We start from the raw sequence: 17,034 nt of genomic DNA on the forward strand, positions 1-17,034 counted from the left end.
CAATCAGGCTTTTACAGTATGTGTCATTCGCAATTGAGAAGTTAATCTGTTGAGGATACAACTATAGAATAAAGTTTGACCAATTTGAAACAGGATATATAATTATATATTCCGTGAGGCAAGTGTTTACAAATTCCAGTATACATGTACAGGGTTTTGTAGAATCTTTGAAATTGAGGTGTATAGAGCATTCCTTATAATATTTACAGACTGTGGTGTACTTGTACCAGAAACTATCACGACAAAGAACAAAGCCTCTCCATAATCAGTCAGATTTCATTCTTGCCATAGCCGTAGTGGATTCCAACAAATCCGACCACGTTGGAGTAACTCAAAGCACTCAGAATGCAACTGCCAGTCTCTTTGCGGTACAACAGGCGGTAGATTTTCAGAAAATCGCCCAACATAGTGTGTAGAACCTTTGCCGTGCATTTCTTCCCATTCACTGCATGTTATATACTTCAAGGACTGCTGCATGCATAGCTCCCTGCTCTACAATCCCAGCCCCGATTTTAATATTTGTCCCTTTTAATATGAAACACTCTACTGAGATTGAGAGAAGCCACTAAGCCTCTGTTTGTGAAGACGAAGGATTCAGGATATTTAGCAGTGCCAGCATCATGTAACTGCACTGACTATAGCAAAAAGCTGTAGCTATGAATGGATGATTTACAAGGGAAATAAACAATTAGCTTGATCACTTTAGCGTATTGTGTATTCACACTCTTATACTCTCAGTGTATGGTGTACGTATAATAATATTATTATATCGTTGATTCAATTATAATTATGGTTGTTTGATCACAGGTAAAAAAATAATTATGTGCATCAAATAGAAAAGTAGTTAGAGGGTTCTAGCCGATTCGCTCACTCAGAAAGGCACTTGCGTCAGGGAGGATGAACAGGTGCTTTACCATGTCAATGAATGATTTGACTGCAAAGGGACGAGGGGAGTTTTAGGTTTACAATACACATTGTATATATATATACGTATACCTGACTGTGAACTTCAGTCCTTGTGGCATCACTACAGCATCTTGTTGCAGCCATGCAGTGCACTTAAGCTCCTTACGGCTAGAAACCGATTTTTCCCAGTGTCCCAGTCGTCCAGGTACTTTAAGAATTCATTCTCCAACCCTATAGTATATATCTGGGTAGTCTCATGGGTAAACAAGACGGTAGTAACATATATAACGTATGACAGTATAATTATGTATTAGTTATTGCCCAGCCAGAGTGCAACATGCCATATAATATTGCACTGGAGCAATATAATGCCCTCGGGGCCTGCGGCCCTCGGGCATTATGTCATCCAGTGCAATATATGGCATGTTGCACGAGGGCGCCTGCAATAACTAACTTGTTGCCCAATGACGTTAAACTCGTCTGACTGGTCATATAAATCGTAATAAAAGACATGTGTTTTGAAGGAATTTAGTGTATTCCTTAGTTTTGCTGAATTCCATAGTAAATTTTTTAGGTTTCTTCGGTGGGGCATATAAGTCCCAAATGGATATCTCTTAAAGAAATCTACTGCATTTACACACAGTGCAAGTGCATATAATCCAGTGCATTATGCCATTATAGCAATATATGGCAGTGATGCAACATGCCATATACTGAGCACTGGATTGCTTTGATCTGCCCACTCACTGGGCAACAAGTAGACTAAACATCACAGCTACTGCCAAAAAATAAGGCTTTGTTCAGTCAAATAAGGGTGCCCATTCCACTACTCACTACAATAGAAATACCCAAGACAAATTATAAGCCAAAGAGAGGTACGGAAAAGTGGACATATATTCCGGTAAATTTTGCCATTTTATCACATGTTATGAACTTTCCTTAGTATTTAGCAGTGCCAATTCAAGACCATTCCATTCATCACCTAATTCTCTATTCAACAAAGTCAAAATGGTAAATATTGCTTGTATAACGAGTGTTGCAAGCGTGCGCTTGCTAATGCCTCTCGCCATGTTATGCTTTCGCTCAAAAAGTATTAGTGTTAATTTATAAAGTTAGCTTATCTATATAAAGTCACTGAGAAGAAAATACTTATTTGCATGCATCTATTGTTGTATTTATATGTGGCTTACCAGGACCTCAAGAAAGAAGAAAATTGATTCTTCCAGGATCTGTTTAGTTCAGTGTATACAATAATTATCTAAGAAGAAGAGACTTGAAACTTGTGTATATGGTAGTGTTTTGTGGCTTACCAGGCCCTCAAGAAAAATACAATTCTGTCAGGAGGATCTAGATCTTGGATTAGATGGGCGTGTCCCGCCTCCAAAAAGGGAGACGGGTTGCAGCCCTATCTACAGGGATTTGAGGAGTTCTTGCAACTGTAATGTCAAAAGCGGAAGTACCAGTCACGTGACGGTTAGGTAATTCTGGCTCACCCCAAACCAATTTTTCTCTGATAAAGCATTTAGGCCTTATTTATTTTGAGAAAAAATCAACCTAGCTATACAGGCTTTGCTCTGCATCTGCAAGCCTTTGCACCGTACCACAGCTAGCTAGCTAGCTAGCTAAAGCTATCCTTGAGCATTTCCAATCGTTTTGTGAGCTACTACTATTAGTCTGTCACACAGCCTGTGTCACAGAACTGTGTATCCAGCTGGAGCAAGCCTAAGAGAGATTTTATGAGACTTAGTGTCACTAGTCTTAGTAGTAGTGATACACTTTTCAACAGCTTACGGGGGCAGGCTGGGGCAAGTAGAGCTCACAAAAGGATTAGAATCTCAAGGATAGCTTCAGTTAGACTGGCGGCGACAGCCCCTCGTGTACCGCTACACGCTCGGGCGGCTGTCACCGCCAGTCTAAGCTTCAGTATGGTGCAAAGCCTTTGCCAAAGCTCATGTAAGTCGATGTTTTCCCAGTTTAACAAGCTCTTATTGGAAAAAAATTGGATTGGAATAAGCCAAAATTTAATCTTGTTACGTAACGGTTCACGTGACAGGTACTTCCGCTCTCGACATCACAGTTGCAAGAACTCCTCAAATCCCTGTAGCATTCATTTAGCCTCGACCCCAGGCCGATCCGTCTCCAATTGAACGCTAGGTCGCCTCTAGTATTTTTCAACTTCGTTCTATTAAAAAAAATCGGCCTGGGACCGAGACTAGCATTCTTTCTGCTGCATCGTAGCCTCCTTTGCAGCCTCTCCTTTTTCTGTTCTTTGTCACAGAAGAGAAAATTGGAGGAACAAAGAAAGAAAGAAGGAAGCAACTAAGAAAAAGGAGAGCCTGCCTTGCTAAGTCGCGTGATCCCCTACTGACGTAGACAAATTTTAACGAGCGTGGGCGAGAGAAAACTTCAATAACTGTCCTCCCACACAGTACTTGGAGCGCATTTACCAGGAACATAATCTGTTATGAACAGTACAGTACAGTGCAGTAGAGTCAGCCTTTGTGAGACCTTTAGTCAATAGAGGAAGTATGAAAGACTAGAGTAGAGTAGACTATACTGCTGTAATAATTAATCAAGTGGGTCTGTTCTGAACTCAGGAAAAAAAACTGAGCTAAATTTAGATATTAATTAGTCTCTTCAGTCTTTACTAGGTAAGCCTTCGTCTACGATGTCTCCACGCTTGATTCTGGCTTACTATCTACGATGCTAACAGCTTTTATTTAGAGTTTGCAATGCGAAGGCATGCTGTAGCTTTTTGCTCTGTCAGGCTCCGCCCAGCTAGTGTTTGCCCACGTTCATTTTCACCGTCACACGACTTAGCAAGGCAGGCTCTCCTTTTTCTTAGTCTCTTCCTTCTTTCTTTCTTTGTTCCTCCAATTCGTCCCGTATTTTATCTTATTGAACTTCAGTGACAAAGAACAGAAAAAGGAGAGGCTGCGAAGGAGGCTAGCTGCATCGTGTACTAACTACTAATATCAGCCGCGCCTCTAACCACAAAGCTCAGCTTGCTGCAGAGAGGGGAGGGGCTGGGAAGCCAACAAAAATGCATTACGTAAGGGTTATACAATCTGATTGGTGCATATGCATTCCTGAAGAATGCAAACTGCTTACGTAATGTAGGCAGTCTGCAATCTGATTGGTGCTGCATGTTTTTCTGCAGAACGAATGCTATAATTATCCCTTTACCTGTCAAAATGTTGTAATTTTTACAACAACAATCTGGGAGGGAGTGTGCTATCAACTTGTGAATGTTGCACGATATTTGATTCTGTGGCAGATTGGATAGTATCATGAATGCGATTATCCTTTGATGTTCTGCTGAGCTGTTCAATTAGGACACTTAAAAAAAAAAAAAAAAAGGTTTAAAACAAGCTATACAGCATGTAGGACTGAGTAGTATCCATTGGTAGACCCTCTGGACTATCTTGGTAGCTATAGAATATTTTCGAAGAGGAAGCAGCAAGCCATTTGTGTACACAGGCACTTCACAAGAAGTGGACACAAGCTCTACAATAGTCTACATGCTTGCTAAGCAGCTTAGAGTTGACCAGAGTGCAGCTTTTAAAGGCCACACATACTTAGTAGTAAAGGAAAGGGATTGGAAACGCATTATGTCATATGTCACCGTCCTACTTACGGATTGTAGCCTCGATTACAGGCCTCCATTGCGGCGTAAATCGAAGCCACATGGTATAATTATGAGAGTATCTCAAGCTGGAGCCCTAAGCATGTCTAAGCTCATACTGTGGACAGTGTAGTTAAAGGATAAGGGCTTCATAATGGCATCCATATCAGTAAAAAAAAGCTAGAGTTATATACATAATTATAAACACGACAACAATGTATTTATTATCTTACTAAACTCCCTTTGTGAGTCTTGACACTGTACTAATCATAAGTGTAATACTGTACTCTAAGGGATGTCAATAAATTATACTATATAATGTTTAAAGTAAGTGGTTGCAAAACTACAGTGTATACACACAAGCAAAAATAAACATGTATAATTATAATTATGTATATGTATACTTAATGATTAGGTGACAGGTGAGGTTACTAAGTGTCTTATGGTTGAATTTATATCTTCCTAGATGCTTTTGTTTTGTTGAGAGAGGGTAGGATCTGGTTGAGATCGAGGATGGCTTGAATTTTTTCTTATGAGCTTTTTGCTTCACATCCTATATAAAAAGACAATTATATAAATCACATTAAAAAACATGTACGTAAAAGTTGTTGTAAATCAATAGTGGGTGTCTTGATCACTCCAAAATCATTTGCACCTCATTTACTAGCATTAGTACTACAACAAACAAATAATAAAAAAAAATCTGCCAAAGCATTATTGAGAAAAGGTGCCCACAAAATTGTCACTACAACGAGAATAATTTTGATTAAAACCAAGTATAACTCAGTAATCCATGTAACATGCCTCTTATATCACATACCACCTTATAGCTCAATCATGCCAGAAAAAGATTCTTTCGTGCAATCAATCCTTGTTACCTCCTATTGAGTAATAAAGCGCCTGCAAACAACTCACCCTAACTTTCAAGGTAGAAAAACACTTTTTTGGGTACAATAATACATTCAAACTTTATGGTACCACTACCATTGGAAAGCTTATGTTTTTATGTACCCAAATAGCTCACTTGATTGGCTTGAACGCTGAAAGAATGATCTTGAGGTCCAAAAATATAGCTTTAAAAACAGCAAATGACCTTTTGACTAGCAATGAATAACATTAAAAAATCGTAAGTAGGATGGTGACACACAAGCTCTGTTGAAAACATTGGTGCACGTGATGTGTTTCCAATCCCTTTCCTTTACTACAGGGTTTTGCAGAATCTTTGAAATAGAGGGTGTAGAGCGTTCATTATATGGATATCTAATGTTTACACATTGTGGTGTCATAATTTTATACACATTGTGGTGAAATGCCAAGTCTGATTGGGAAGCAAAATTCAAAAACAAAATGGCTTTTTCTTGTGAAAAAAGCTGACCAAGGGGATATAAGGTGGAGAATAGTGCATCAGACAGAGCTGCTTGGACTGTCTTATCAAAGTGTTGCTGAGAATCTTCAAGTTGATCCATCAACTGTTTCATTGTTGACATGCTGACTAAGATCTACAACTTTATGGTTGACCACAGATAACCTTATAAGGAACGCTCAACGCAAAACGCTTTTTTGTGGATATTGCAAAGATTCTGCAAAACCCTGTATCTATGCTATAATCTTAACTGTTGCTGGTTAGCTAGTCTCCTCTACGTACATACAAGGGAGTCAAGTGGGTTGTCACACTGGCACAGGAGCTGGCTTTATCAGTCTGACCATCCAAACATAAAATCGGTCCTGGCAGATCACAGGGCATCAGTCCAGCGGTAGCAACCTATAGCCCACAGGTTAGTAGCAAGTAATCATACAGCATTCCATATGGACGATGTGCTTAGCGGGATACAGACATCCCAGCACCAGCTATTGGCATGGTAATTAACCACCCCTTAATTAAGAGCATTCGACGGTCCAGGGCTGGGCAGTCCGCACGGACCTTTGGTACTGTTAGTATGCATGTAATTAAGCACCCTTGATGAACTCTCCGTGGGGGTGAGTGGCTGTGATATCTGCGGGGGTGAAGTGCTTAGCGGGACAACGGCGTCCGGCTAATCACCTAACCCCCTCTCCAGTTACCTCCCCCCCCCCCCACCCAAATGGGTCGGGCGACCCCGGGATACATAGCCCACTAAGTAAGCACACATTGAACGCAGAATACAGACTGAGCAGTCTGACAGAATACGGCATAGACTGGGCTGTCTGGGGCATCTACCATGAACACATAACAGACTGGGCTGTCTGGGGTATACGGTCAGGCGACCTTGAACAGAACTGACCGTGAACACAGAATATGGCATTGACCCAATACAGACTGGGGCATTGACCGTGAACACAGAATTCGGTCAGGCGACCTTGAACAGAGGCACTGACCGTTAACACAGAATACGGCATTGACCCAATACGGGCATTGACCGTGAACACAGAATACGGCATTGACCCAATACGGGCATTGACCGTTAACACAGATCAGACTGGGCTGTCTGGGGCATTGACTGTGAACACAGAAAACGGCAATACGGGCATTGACCGTTAACACAGAACAGACTGGGCTGTCTGGGGCATTGACAGAATATGTCATTGACCCAATACGGGCATTGACCATTAACACAAAACAGACTGGGCTGTCTGTGGCATTGACCGTGAACACAGAATATGGCATGGACCCAATACGGGCATTGACCATTAACACAAAACAGACTGGGGCATTGACCGTGAACACAGAATACGGCATTGACCCAATACGGGCATTGACCGTTAACACAGAACAGACTGAGCTGTCTGGGGCATTGACCGTAAACACAGAATACGGGCATTGACTAACACAGAACAGACTGGGGCATTGACCGTGAACACAGACGGAACAGAATACGGCATTGACCCAATACAGACTGGTCTGTCTGGGACATTGACCGTTAACACAGAACTGTCTGGGGCATTGACCCAATACAGACTGGGCTGTCTGGGGCATTGACCGTGAACACAGAATACAGACGGGACAGTCTGGTTGATTACCGTATATCTTCTAATTTATCGGACAGCAAAAAATAATTATTTTGGAAATTGTCCGGGTATAATTGGAACAGATTTTTATAGAGCATGCGAAGTGTCCAGAATAATTAGAACAAGCAAGCAGCTGCATGCGAGCTAGCTAAGTTTAATAGAACAAGGTACGACCGAATAGTTGCAACTAACTATCTAAAACTAGCTACTCAAAGCTATCTAACTGCAGCACTCCAAGTCTTACTTGCTGTCTATGAATGGTAACTCAACTTTTCAAGGTATTGTCCGGATATTTAGAACAAATGTAATATTAAAGTACTAGAGTGTCCGTTGTATTAGAACAACGAAAATTGCCCAAAAGAGTGTCCGGGTAATTAGAAGTGTCCGATAAATTAGAAGATATACGGTACACCCAAGGGAATTTGGTGGTATAAGCTGCCCCTTCATTACGTTACTTGGGTTGTAGAATTCGTTACATTCAAATTACCTCTCCAAAAAAAAAAAAAAAAAACTTTGGGGAAATTGTTGCATACAGACGGGGGGCAGCACTCGTGACCGTGAACAGAATACATGCAGACTGAGCAGTCTGGGGCATTGACCGTAAACATAGAATATAGGGACGGTCTGGGGCAGAATACGGTTGGGGCATTGACTGTGAACACACTAATACGAATAGGCATCTAGCTAGCTATGAATCGAGGAGGTACATGTGTCCAAGTATAGCTAGTGTAGGTAGGTAGGTATGTGTGAATTGAATGTGGCATACTAATACTTGAGTTTGGCCGACCAGGCGGTCTGGGGCATTGGTCGGACGACCTTGAATTACACAGAATGCAGACCGAGCGGTCTGGGGTATTGGTCGATTGGGAAACCTTGAATACAAAACACAGACTGGGCGATCTAGGGCAGTGGTCGGGCAACCTTCAATACACAATATGGTCTAGGGCATTGGTCGGGCAACCTTGAACACACAATACAGACTTTGACCGTTGACACAGAACTGTCTGGGGCATTGACCGTGAACACAGAATACGGCATTGACCCAATACAGACTGGACCGTGCACTTGATTATACCCAAAGGAATTTGGTGGTATAAGCTGCCCTTCATTACTTTACCTGGGTTGTAGAATTCGTTACATAAAAAAAAAAAAAAAACTTTTTTACTGTCGCAGCGGGTGCACTACTGAATACCTCGCGTGGCATATATACTGCACGAATCGATTCTACGGTAGATCATGCGGCTAGCATACCTTATCACTGGATCAGCCTACACTAATCCTGCTGTTGCTAGATTGAGGCCCTGGCACTTAGGCAATTATGTCAGACAGGACACAGAGACCACAGGCACGTCTGTAGAGCAGATATCAGAGGAGGTACTTATACATTGTCCAGCGCTATGTTGTCTTCCGAAGAGGCATATCCTACTAGTCCATAATTATCCCAATTCACTAGAAGGTGCTCGAGCCAAAGAAAGCACAACAAACACTTAACATTTTATTTAGCTAAGCATTCTTTCTCCTGGCGCTCACATAATTATTGCTCCTTAAAAAAAACAAAAAAAAAAACAACTTCCAGACCCCTCAGTGCAGCAGCACAACTCAGAATAATGTCCTCATATTCCATCTCACTAAGGGTGCATTGCGTGCATGCGCATTACGTCCACAGGAATAATTAAAGGGTGATTGAGCAATAATTATCCTCCCACGCACCGCCCACGTCGTATGTTTTTGCTGAGAGTAATCAGAGGTACATTGTGTATATAGCCTCCTCAGAAGAAAGAAGGAAAAGCGACAAAGAAAAAGGAGAGCCTGCCTTGCTAAGTCGCGTGATCCCCTACTGTGATGTCGACAAATTTTAACGAGCGTGGGCGAGAGAAAACCTCAATAACTGTCCTCCCACACAGTACTTGGAGCGCATTTACCAGGAACATAATCTGTTATGATGAACAGTACAGTACAGTATAGTACAGTAGAGTCAGCCTTCGTGAGACCTTTAGTCAGTAGAGGAAGTATGAAAGACTAGAGTAGAGTAGACTAGACTATACTGCTGTAATAATTATATCTACTAGTCAAGTGAGTCTGTTCTGAACTCAGGAAAAAAAACTGAGCTAAATTTAGATATAGATCTAGATCTTTAGTTTTTAGTCTTTACTAGGTAAGCCCTCGTCTACGATGTCTCCACGCTTGATTCTGGCTTACTATTTACGATGCTAACAGCTTTTATGTTAGAGTTTGTGTTAGAGTTTGCAATGCGTAGGCGATTGCCTACGTTCATTTTCACTCGTTTACCACTCGTCTACCGTCACGCGACTTAGCAAGGCAGGCTCTCTTTTTTCTTTGTCTTTTTCTTCTTTCTTTCTTTGTTCCTCCAATTAGTCCCGTATATTATCTTATTGAACTATGACAAAGAACAGAAAAAGAAGAGGCTGCGAAGGAGGCTAAATCAGAGGCTAATTGCTTGAGCTGCACCGTGCCTGTCGGACCTCCTCTGAACCGCTGTACGTACATACATACATACATACACCACCCGGACCACGTGCATGCTAACTAAGGGACTCGCTTCGCTCGCCCCAATAATACTTTTTATGATGCATCGATGGCAGAGAGAGAGATACCGACACAGAGGGCACTCCTATGACTTAAATTTAAGCTGAGAAATAGATTTAAGCTGAGACAGCAGCCCAAGAAGAGCACAATAACTGCTGCTGTGCAAGAGTTTTGGAGTAGACATAACAATAAACGCCCTCCTGGATTAAACGCCCTCCTCTTTTAAATGCCCCCTCTAAAGACTTTGATCTGAAATAAACGCCCTCCATTTGAGAAGCCGTTGTGGAAATGACTGGCTTTTGTTTTGTCTGATTACAACCATATACCTTTTGATCACCACAATCAAATATCATCATCTGCACCTGATTCACTGCTCTACAATATCTATAACAATGTATATTCTGCAACAGCCCATAATTATAGATCACATGCTCAGAGTTCTCGTGAATACATGCTTTGTGCACACCTGTTATATATGTATTGTAGACTGTAGTGTCTGGAAAGTGTGGACAAAGATTTCCTCTGGTCCACGAAAAACGGTCAAAGAACCAATTTTTAACACCCTGACAGGAAGTGGAACCCATCTTCCCCACGACAAAGAACTTATAGAAGCAAAGAACTTGCCAATACCACGATTAAACAGCCAGTATAAAATTATAGGTATATATACACAAGCAATTTCTAATATAATTATGCATCGTTCATGCATATACCAAGAATGAAAAGGCCGCAATTCTACACTGGTTTCAATGCCTAAAACAATGCATGGGATCTACCGTATAGCAGGTAATTTTCGTGGGGCAAAATATTTGTGGTTTTTGTGGTTGGAAGTCTGACCACGAATATTTTACCCACGAATGAAGCGACCTTGCCTGCAGTGCAAGCAGCTACCACGAAAATATTACCCACGAAATATCTCAATAATTATATTGCTAAACCACGAATATTTTGTCCCCCAAAAATTACCCGCTATACGGTATAACCTTTTACTATATATGCATACTGCATGCATGCATGTATACGCCTTTTACTTGAATTTCACATGCACATGCATGTGCCGTGTAACTCCTCAAAAAGACAGTGGTCATGCAGTATATAAAAATGTTAATAATTATTGTTAGAACTGATTCATATTTGAAGTTTTGATTGAAATCAATCACTATATAAATGCCAAGGCAATGGTTTCCGCTTATAATTATAGTGGCTTATAAGTAAATTATGCTCAAAAAGTTAATAGTCAGGCAGTAACAGATATGTTGCAGGCATATCATGGTCAGCGACTATACATCTTGCTCGGAATGTTGCAGCATCAGGGTTGTGTGTACGCCAAAGTCTTAAAGCCTCTCTCATTGCTTGTAGAACGAAAGCCATAGAGATCAAAGGAAAAATATGCTGACAAATTCCATAGACTAGGATCTACAACTGTAAAACCATAGCCGTGCTCTATTCCTGTGCATGGTAGTTTGGTAGTTAGAGCACGGCTGGGGTAGTTAGAGCACGGTTCATTTTTAAGCCATAACAACTGCTCCATGGTTGCAATGTAAGTCTATGAAAATTGTTAGAATTATCTGATATAATGTGCAAAGATTAAAGGCGTAAGCAGTCATCCCACGAATATTGTGCAATGAAATGTATTCAGAGGCCATTCCACGAAATATAAGTACCTCGAAAATTTCACGCTATACAGTATGACATCATCAAAACAATGAATAATGAATAATGAATCTTGCCCTTCCTCATTAGCAGGTTTACTACTCCCGGATGAGATAATTATATGCAAACGGATATATCATGAAGAGATTGGGAGCTGTAGTTTTTTACTGGTTGGCATTAATTCTTCGGATAAATGGTATTTATCATATAGATTTTTCAGCCACTTTACTTATACTCTTCCTCAGCAACCTTCCTGGTGAGTGATGAGAGGCCATGTCCAATGGAGAGAGTCACGTTCACCTGTACTGCTCCTGGAGCTCTCCTTAGATGGTCACCATCTGATGTTGCTTCAAATATTGATGTTGACTCTGAGTTCACTCCCCTCAACATGCCTGAGATGCCAGTACCAGGTTACACTGTGACACTGACTGCTTTTGATGATACTGGTTTAACATCCACCTTCTCAAGAGTAGCAGAGAACGGAGTTATGGTGACTTGTCTGGACCCACCCAATGACGTGATTGGATCAGCGACCGTTCAGTTGGCTGGTGAGGAACTCTATCACTCAAGTATAATGTATAATTATACTCCCAACATACACATGCAGGTCCCCCTTCCTCCCCTCAAGGATTCAGTCACTCTGTTGAGAGCAGGTCAGTCAATGAAGTCAGTGTGACTGTTGGTTGGGACCCTCCTACTGAGACTGGTGGTAGAGATGACCTCACCTACACAGTGACCGTCTTACCCCTGGCCCAGCTCTCTGCTATTGTTCTCACATCCACCTCTGCCACTGTGACTGCTCAATACAATGTGGACTACACTGTCAGTGTTGTGGCTACCAACTGTGCTGGGAACAGTACAACTGCTGAGTATAACTTTAGGATTGGTGAGTTGACAAGCTAGATTATCCAGGCACCAGACAACTCGTGAGTTATCATCCTATGTTTGTGTATTCTAATTCTCATACAATTTTCAGCTCCTCCAACGAGGTGCACAGTTCCACTATCCCCACCAAAGAATGGCACTATCAGTGATCATTCAGCACCGGCTCTTCCAGCCACACAAGTGACTTTCCAGTGTGATAATGGACTGTTCCCTAAAGGGATAATGACTGCTGTCTGTCTAGCTACAGGAGAGTGGGACAAGAACCCGGGGGAGATCGTCTGCAGAAATGAAACTAGTAAGCTATATCTTTAAATTGTATACAGTCATCCATACAACATTCCTTGCAGTCTTCTGTGTCCTGCCTGCCCCTCCACTCAATGGAACATTACTCAACACCAACTCTCTGAACACTAACGTAATTGAGGGCTCAATTATTACCTTCCGATGTGATCCTGGGTTCTCCTCACTGGTGGGTGCAGCAACTGTGACCACTTGCAATAACTCTGGTCTCTGGGATCCTGATCCGGCTCTATTGGAGTGTATATATATTTGTACGTATGCACGAGTAGTATAAACAAGCTGGCACATGCATGCACAATGATAAAAAGCCCTCTTATTTTATACGGTACATTTACAATACTTTTTTTGTGTTATGCCCTCCCACTGTTGAAACTCCCTACTCAGTCTGATATTCTTGTTCTTATTTGGCTCCCCTGTCACACGCACAGTTCCGCCATCCACCCTACCCACCCTATCCACTGAAGAAGCTGTTTCTGTTAGTGTAGTTGTCACGGCAGTTGTTTTCATAGTCATTGGATTCCTCGCTGGACTCCTAGTGACACACATTTGCTCTCGTAAGAAGGCAGTGTACTCCCCGGCAACTAAAGAAAAAGCTAACGTAAGACCCACTGTACCACCTGGTCCTTTATATGAGGAGGTATTACCCAAAGAGGAAATTGAACTGAACACTAATCAGGCGTATGGACCAGTAGGACTGTGAAACTTACATGCAAGACTATAGTGTGCAAACATTGTAGCCACAGCATTTAGCGCTATTGTTTATGCCAAATTATAGTGCCAAATTATATGCTGCACTCGTACAAATATTTCCCTTGTTACCAATAAATATTTGTTAACATAAAGGGAGCAATGAATCGCATTCCGAATACTGCAAAGTGTGTGGTCTAATAGATTACCAGACCATGGCATTCGCAAATATAACAACATAGACTATAGCTCTTCCATGAAGCTCGCACATCAACAAGGGGAGCACAACAATGGTCATCACATGTGAACTACAGTACATCAAATTATGGTTAAGCTTGTAGTATACCATTACATAATAAGGTTCTAGTAGGTATTTGTCTACAGTACATTACATTAAGTGTTAACTTCCTCTGTAGTGGTCGGTTGTTCTATACTTCAACTTCCTCAGCTGCGGTATAGTATGTTGTTGTACACCAACTTCTCCTGCAAGGGGCCTTGCTTCTGCTAGGGTAACCCCAACTTCCTCTGCCGTAGGCCTTCATTCAGGGTGGTCATTGAGGCATCTCATCACAAGAGGATGCAGGCTGTGATTCTCTCCCATCTTATGGATAGCTGAATTTCGTCGCATGAGCTCTACCTTTCCTTCTGACATTTCCTCTTTTGTTGGTGGTGGAATTGCGTTAATCCCAGGACGGTCATCAATGAAAGTATAGAGAATAAGGACACCAAATGAAAAGATGTCAAGCTTTGTGTTGTAGTCAAGGTGCTCAGCTTGACATTCAGGAGGCATGTATAAAAGACTTCCTGGAGTATCGGATAACGTCGATATTAATGGGTCTGCATATTTTGCGACACTAAAACTACCAATCTTGGCAGTGAGACCGTCCTCAGTCAGTAGAATGCTGCTAGGACAAAGGTCGCAATGGATTAGTGGAGGGGTCAGTGAGTGGAGGTAGTGAAGACCTTTTGACACGTCATGCAGAATGTGGATTCTATCAGAGGTACTTGTACCGGGATTTTTCTCGATAAAGTTGGCCAAGTTTGAATTAAGTCTCTCCATCATCAGACTAATGTCGTTCTTGCTATAGCCATATTGGACTCCAACAAATCCGACCACGTTGGGGTGGTTCAAACTACTTAGAATGCGACACTCTTCGAGGAAATTCAGGCAATAGTCGCCAGCTTCGAGCAACATATCGTGGAGCTTCTTTGCGACGCATTTCCGCCCGTTTACGGTAACTTCAAAGACTACTCCGTAGGACCCAGAGTCTATTTGGTCCCCCTGTCCCTCCACCTGGACCACCAGAGCATCCAGATCTATCTTTGAGTTTGTTTGAGACGCCATATACCCATATACGGGGAAAAAGTCCTGAATGTTGTGCTATTAGATCTAACTATATTTATAATTATCTGAATAATTGTCTGCAGCAGTTTATATATACATCACCATGCATGCACCTCATGGTTGGTCATGTGAATCACATGATCAGAGCTTTCATATAACATTCCTATGAAATTCGTGGCAGGTTACTATGCACGTGGCCCGGCTTTTACCCCCAGAAACAATACTTTTATAATCACGTACATGCATGTACATATAGTTATAGATAATTATTGTAAAATATCCATGTCCACTATAGCAAAAATCAAAAGTATCATACATGAATATAATCATTATTATAAATTATTAAATAATTATGCCGATAATAAGTATAATTATACATTATATATTTTTAAGTCACAATGCTAAAACGACACATTTATATAGCTACTGCATACATCTGCATACATAATGGGTTACGGACTTACAGACTATAAATGTCTTTGCTGATCAGATGTTAATATAATAGTTATACCACTGAAAAATTATAGTTAAACATGTTAGATTGAACAAAATAGGAAATATTGCTTCTGGAACGGTAAAAAGTGTAGAGTTATTTGTATATACATGTACTATGTACGCAGCTACCAGCTTGAGAGTAATTTCATAACTATACTGGGTCCAGGCTGCACAACGCTAGAGCACCTCTGCAATGTTAAAATGGGATTTGTACGTATAAATATAGAAATCTAACACAGTAACATGTATATACATACCAATATTGACTTCTGGAGGTTCTTCTTTGTTCTCAGTAGTACGAACTGCTTCAGTTATACTGGTGGTAGTTTTTTGATTTCCTCTCTACCATAACTGCACAATGACAGACGTATAATAGTTTTAATTACAAACAAATGAAAATGCAACGTACGACAGTTTCGATTGGGTATGTATAGCTCTATATATATACTTGAATTTATGAAATTACCGTTGCTCTTCCATTTGAACAGAATACTTTTTCTCGACATCTATAGAGGAGAATATTAAGTGTTTAAATTATAGCATGATAAACACAAAGAAAAACATTTGCATTAATTGTGCTGATAATGCACGTGGAATAAGTGTGTATTTATTACTTACTTTGATACTTCAGAACGAGTATCACTACCACCACAACTATCACTACAATCAGCACTGGTATGGCAATTATCACCCCCGCAACGATGCCGACAACACACCGATCATTACAACCGCCCTCAGCCACTGGAATGACGGGCTCCTCGGTATTAGGTAGAGTGGAAACAGCAGCTGGGGAGAGACGACCTTGTTACAAGATACAACACTAGTCAATCTTTAGCGTGTTTATACTTATATTATTGTATAATACCATCAGATGGAGTAGTACTGGTACAATACATGCATATATCTGCATGTGCATCTGTATAGCACAATACTGCATAACGCTCAAGCAATCTATGGCTATATATACAAGTAAATTAGATTCTATACAAAGTACTGATTGAAACTCTTACTTGTAAAATTTCTAGACACAGCTAGAACGACATCTACAGCTTTGTCTGCATTGAGGACAATTCTGATAGTAAAGCGGTACTGTGTGTCAGGGTTCAAGCCATTGAAAGTCACGCTGTACTGCTCAGAGTAGCCAGTGTACATGGTGTATATAGTCAGCCATTATATCGGTGCTGAGTCAGCAGGGGCAACAGTTGAGATGCGAATTTGTAATTAACGCTAAATTAAGTACGCGCTAATAATTAAAAATTTATGAATCTCATTAAACAAATTAATTTTATTGTTTTTTCTTTTTTTCTTTTTTCTAATGTACTTTTGTATAATGTAATGTACTTTTGAGAGTATGCTAAGCAAGCTAGCCCTTTCTTCATCTGTATCTGACTCCAAACTTTCCATTCAACCTTAAAACTCATACTTGTACATCTTTTGAGATATAATTATATTGTGGTAATGACTTTGCTACAAATCCGCCAAAATTAGTACCCTAAAAAACAGAGAAAAATTTGAAAACACTAAAATTACTACCCGTCTATAATAGATACACATTGTTAAATCTTAAGGTACACATTGTTAAATTTGTTACTATCCCTACCGTATA

At 40.8% G+C, this 17,034-nt stretch overlaps 2 protein-coding genes and 2 long non-coding RNA genes across 15 annotated transcripts; 1 reads left to right on the forward strand and 3 right to left on the reverse strand.

The window, feature by feature from the left end:
- Positions 1-776: 776 nt before the first annotated feature.
- LOC135346916 (uncharacterized) lies at positions 777-2,344 on the reverse strand. Of its 2 annotated transcripts, XR_010398134.1 has the most exons (4): positions 2,217-2,344; positions 2,097-2,164; positions 997-1,137; positions 777-934 (listed from the first exon to the last, which is right to left on the reverse strand). It is a non-coding gene; the product is annotated as an uncharacterized LOC135346916 (long non-coding RNA). The 2 variants fall into 2 exon arrangements; XR_010398133.1 differs by having other exon boundaries at positions 2,097-2,344.
- LOC135346389 (uncharacterized) lies at positions 1,716-13,727 on the forward strand. 11 transcript variants are annotated; one of them, XM_064544022.1, is made up of 8 exons: positions 1,716-1,807; positions 10,550-10,723; positions 11,807-11,912; positions 11,962-12,264; positions 12,324-12,602; positions 12,693-12,896; positions 12,949-13,152; positions 13,330-13,727. In XM_064544022.1, exons 3-8 carry the CDS (start codon positions 11,855-11,857, stop codon positions 13,599-13,601), a joined length of 1,320 nt encoding a protein of 439 aa, XP_064400092.1. In that variant the 5' UTR covers positions 1,716-1,807; positions 10,550-10,723; positions 11,807-11,854; the 3' UTR covers positions 13,602-13,727. The 11 variants fall into 11 exon arrangements, with proteins under 11 accessions (XP_064400092.1, XP_064400122.1, XP_064400143.1 ...); XM_064544067.1 differs by lacking the exon at positions 10,550-10,723 and adding an exon at positions 1,850-1,917 and having other exon boundaries at positions 1,749-1,807; XM_064544013.1 differs by lacking the exon at positions 1,716-1,807 and adding an exon at positions 6,052-6,306.
- Positions 4,692-5,716, reverse strand: LOC135346870 (uncharacterized). The gene is made up of 2 exons (XR_010398120.1): positions 5,556-5,716; positions 4,692-5,084 (listed from the first exon to the last, which is right to left on the reverse strand). It is a non-coding gene; the product is annotated as an uncharacterized LOC135346870 (long non-coding RNA).
- A 399-nt stretch (positions 13,728-14,126) lies between the features above and the next one.
- Positions 14,127-14,933, reverse strand: LOC135347152 (serine/threonine-protein kinase TNNI3K-like). Its single transcript, XM_064545404.1, has one exon. The coding sequence runs from the start codon at positions 14,931-14,933 to the stop codon at positions 14,127-14,129; it is 807 nt and encodes a 268-aa protein (XP_064401474.1).
- Between the last annotated feature and the right edge of the window lie 2,101 nt (positions 14,934-17,034).

This window comes from Halichondria panicea, chromosome 1, assembly GCF_963675165.1.
Source record: "Halichondria panicea chromosome 1, odHalPani1.1, whole genome shotgun sequence".
Lineage (NCBI taxonomy): Eukaryota > Metazoa > Porifera > Demospongiae > Suberitida > Halichondriidae > Halichondria > Halichondria panicea.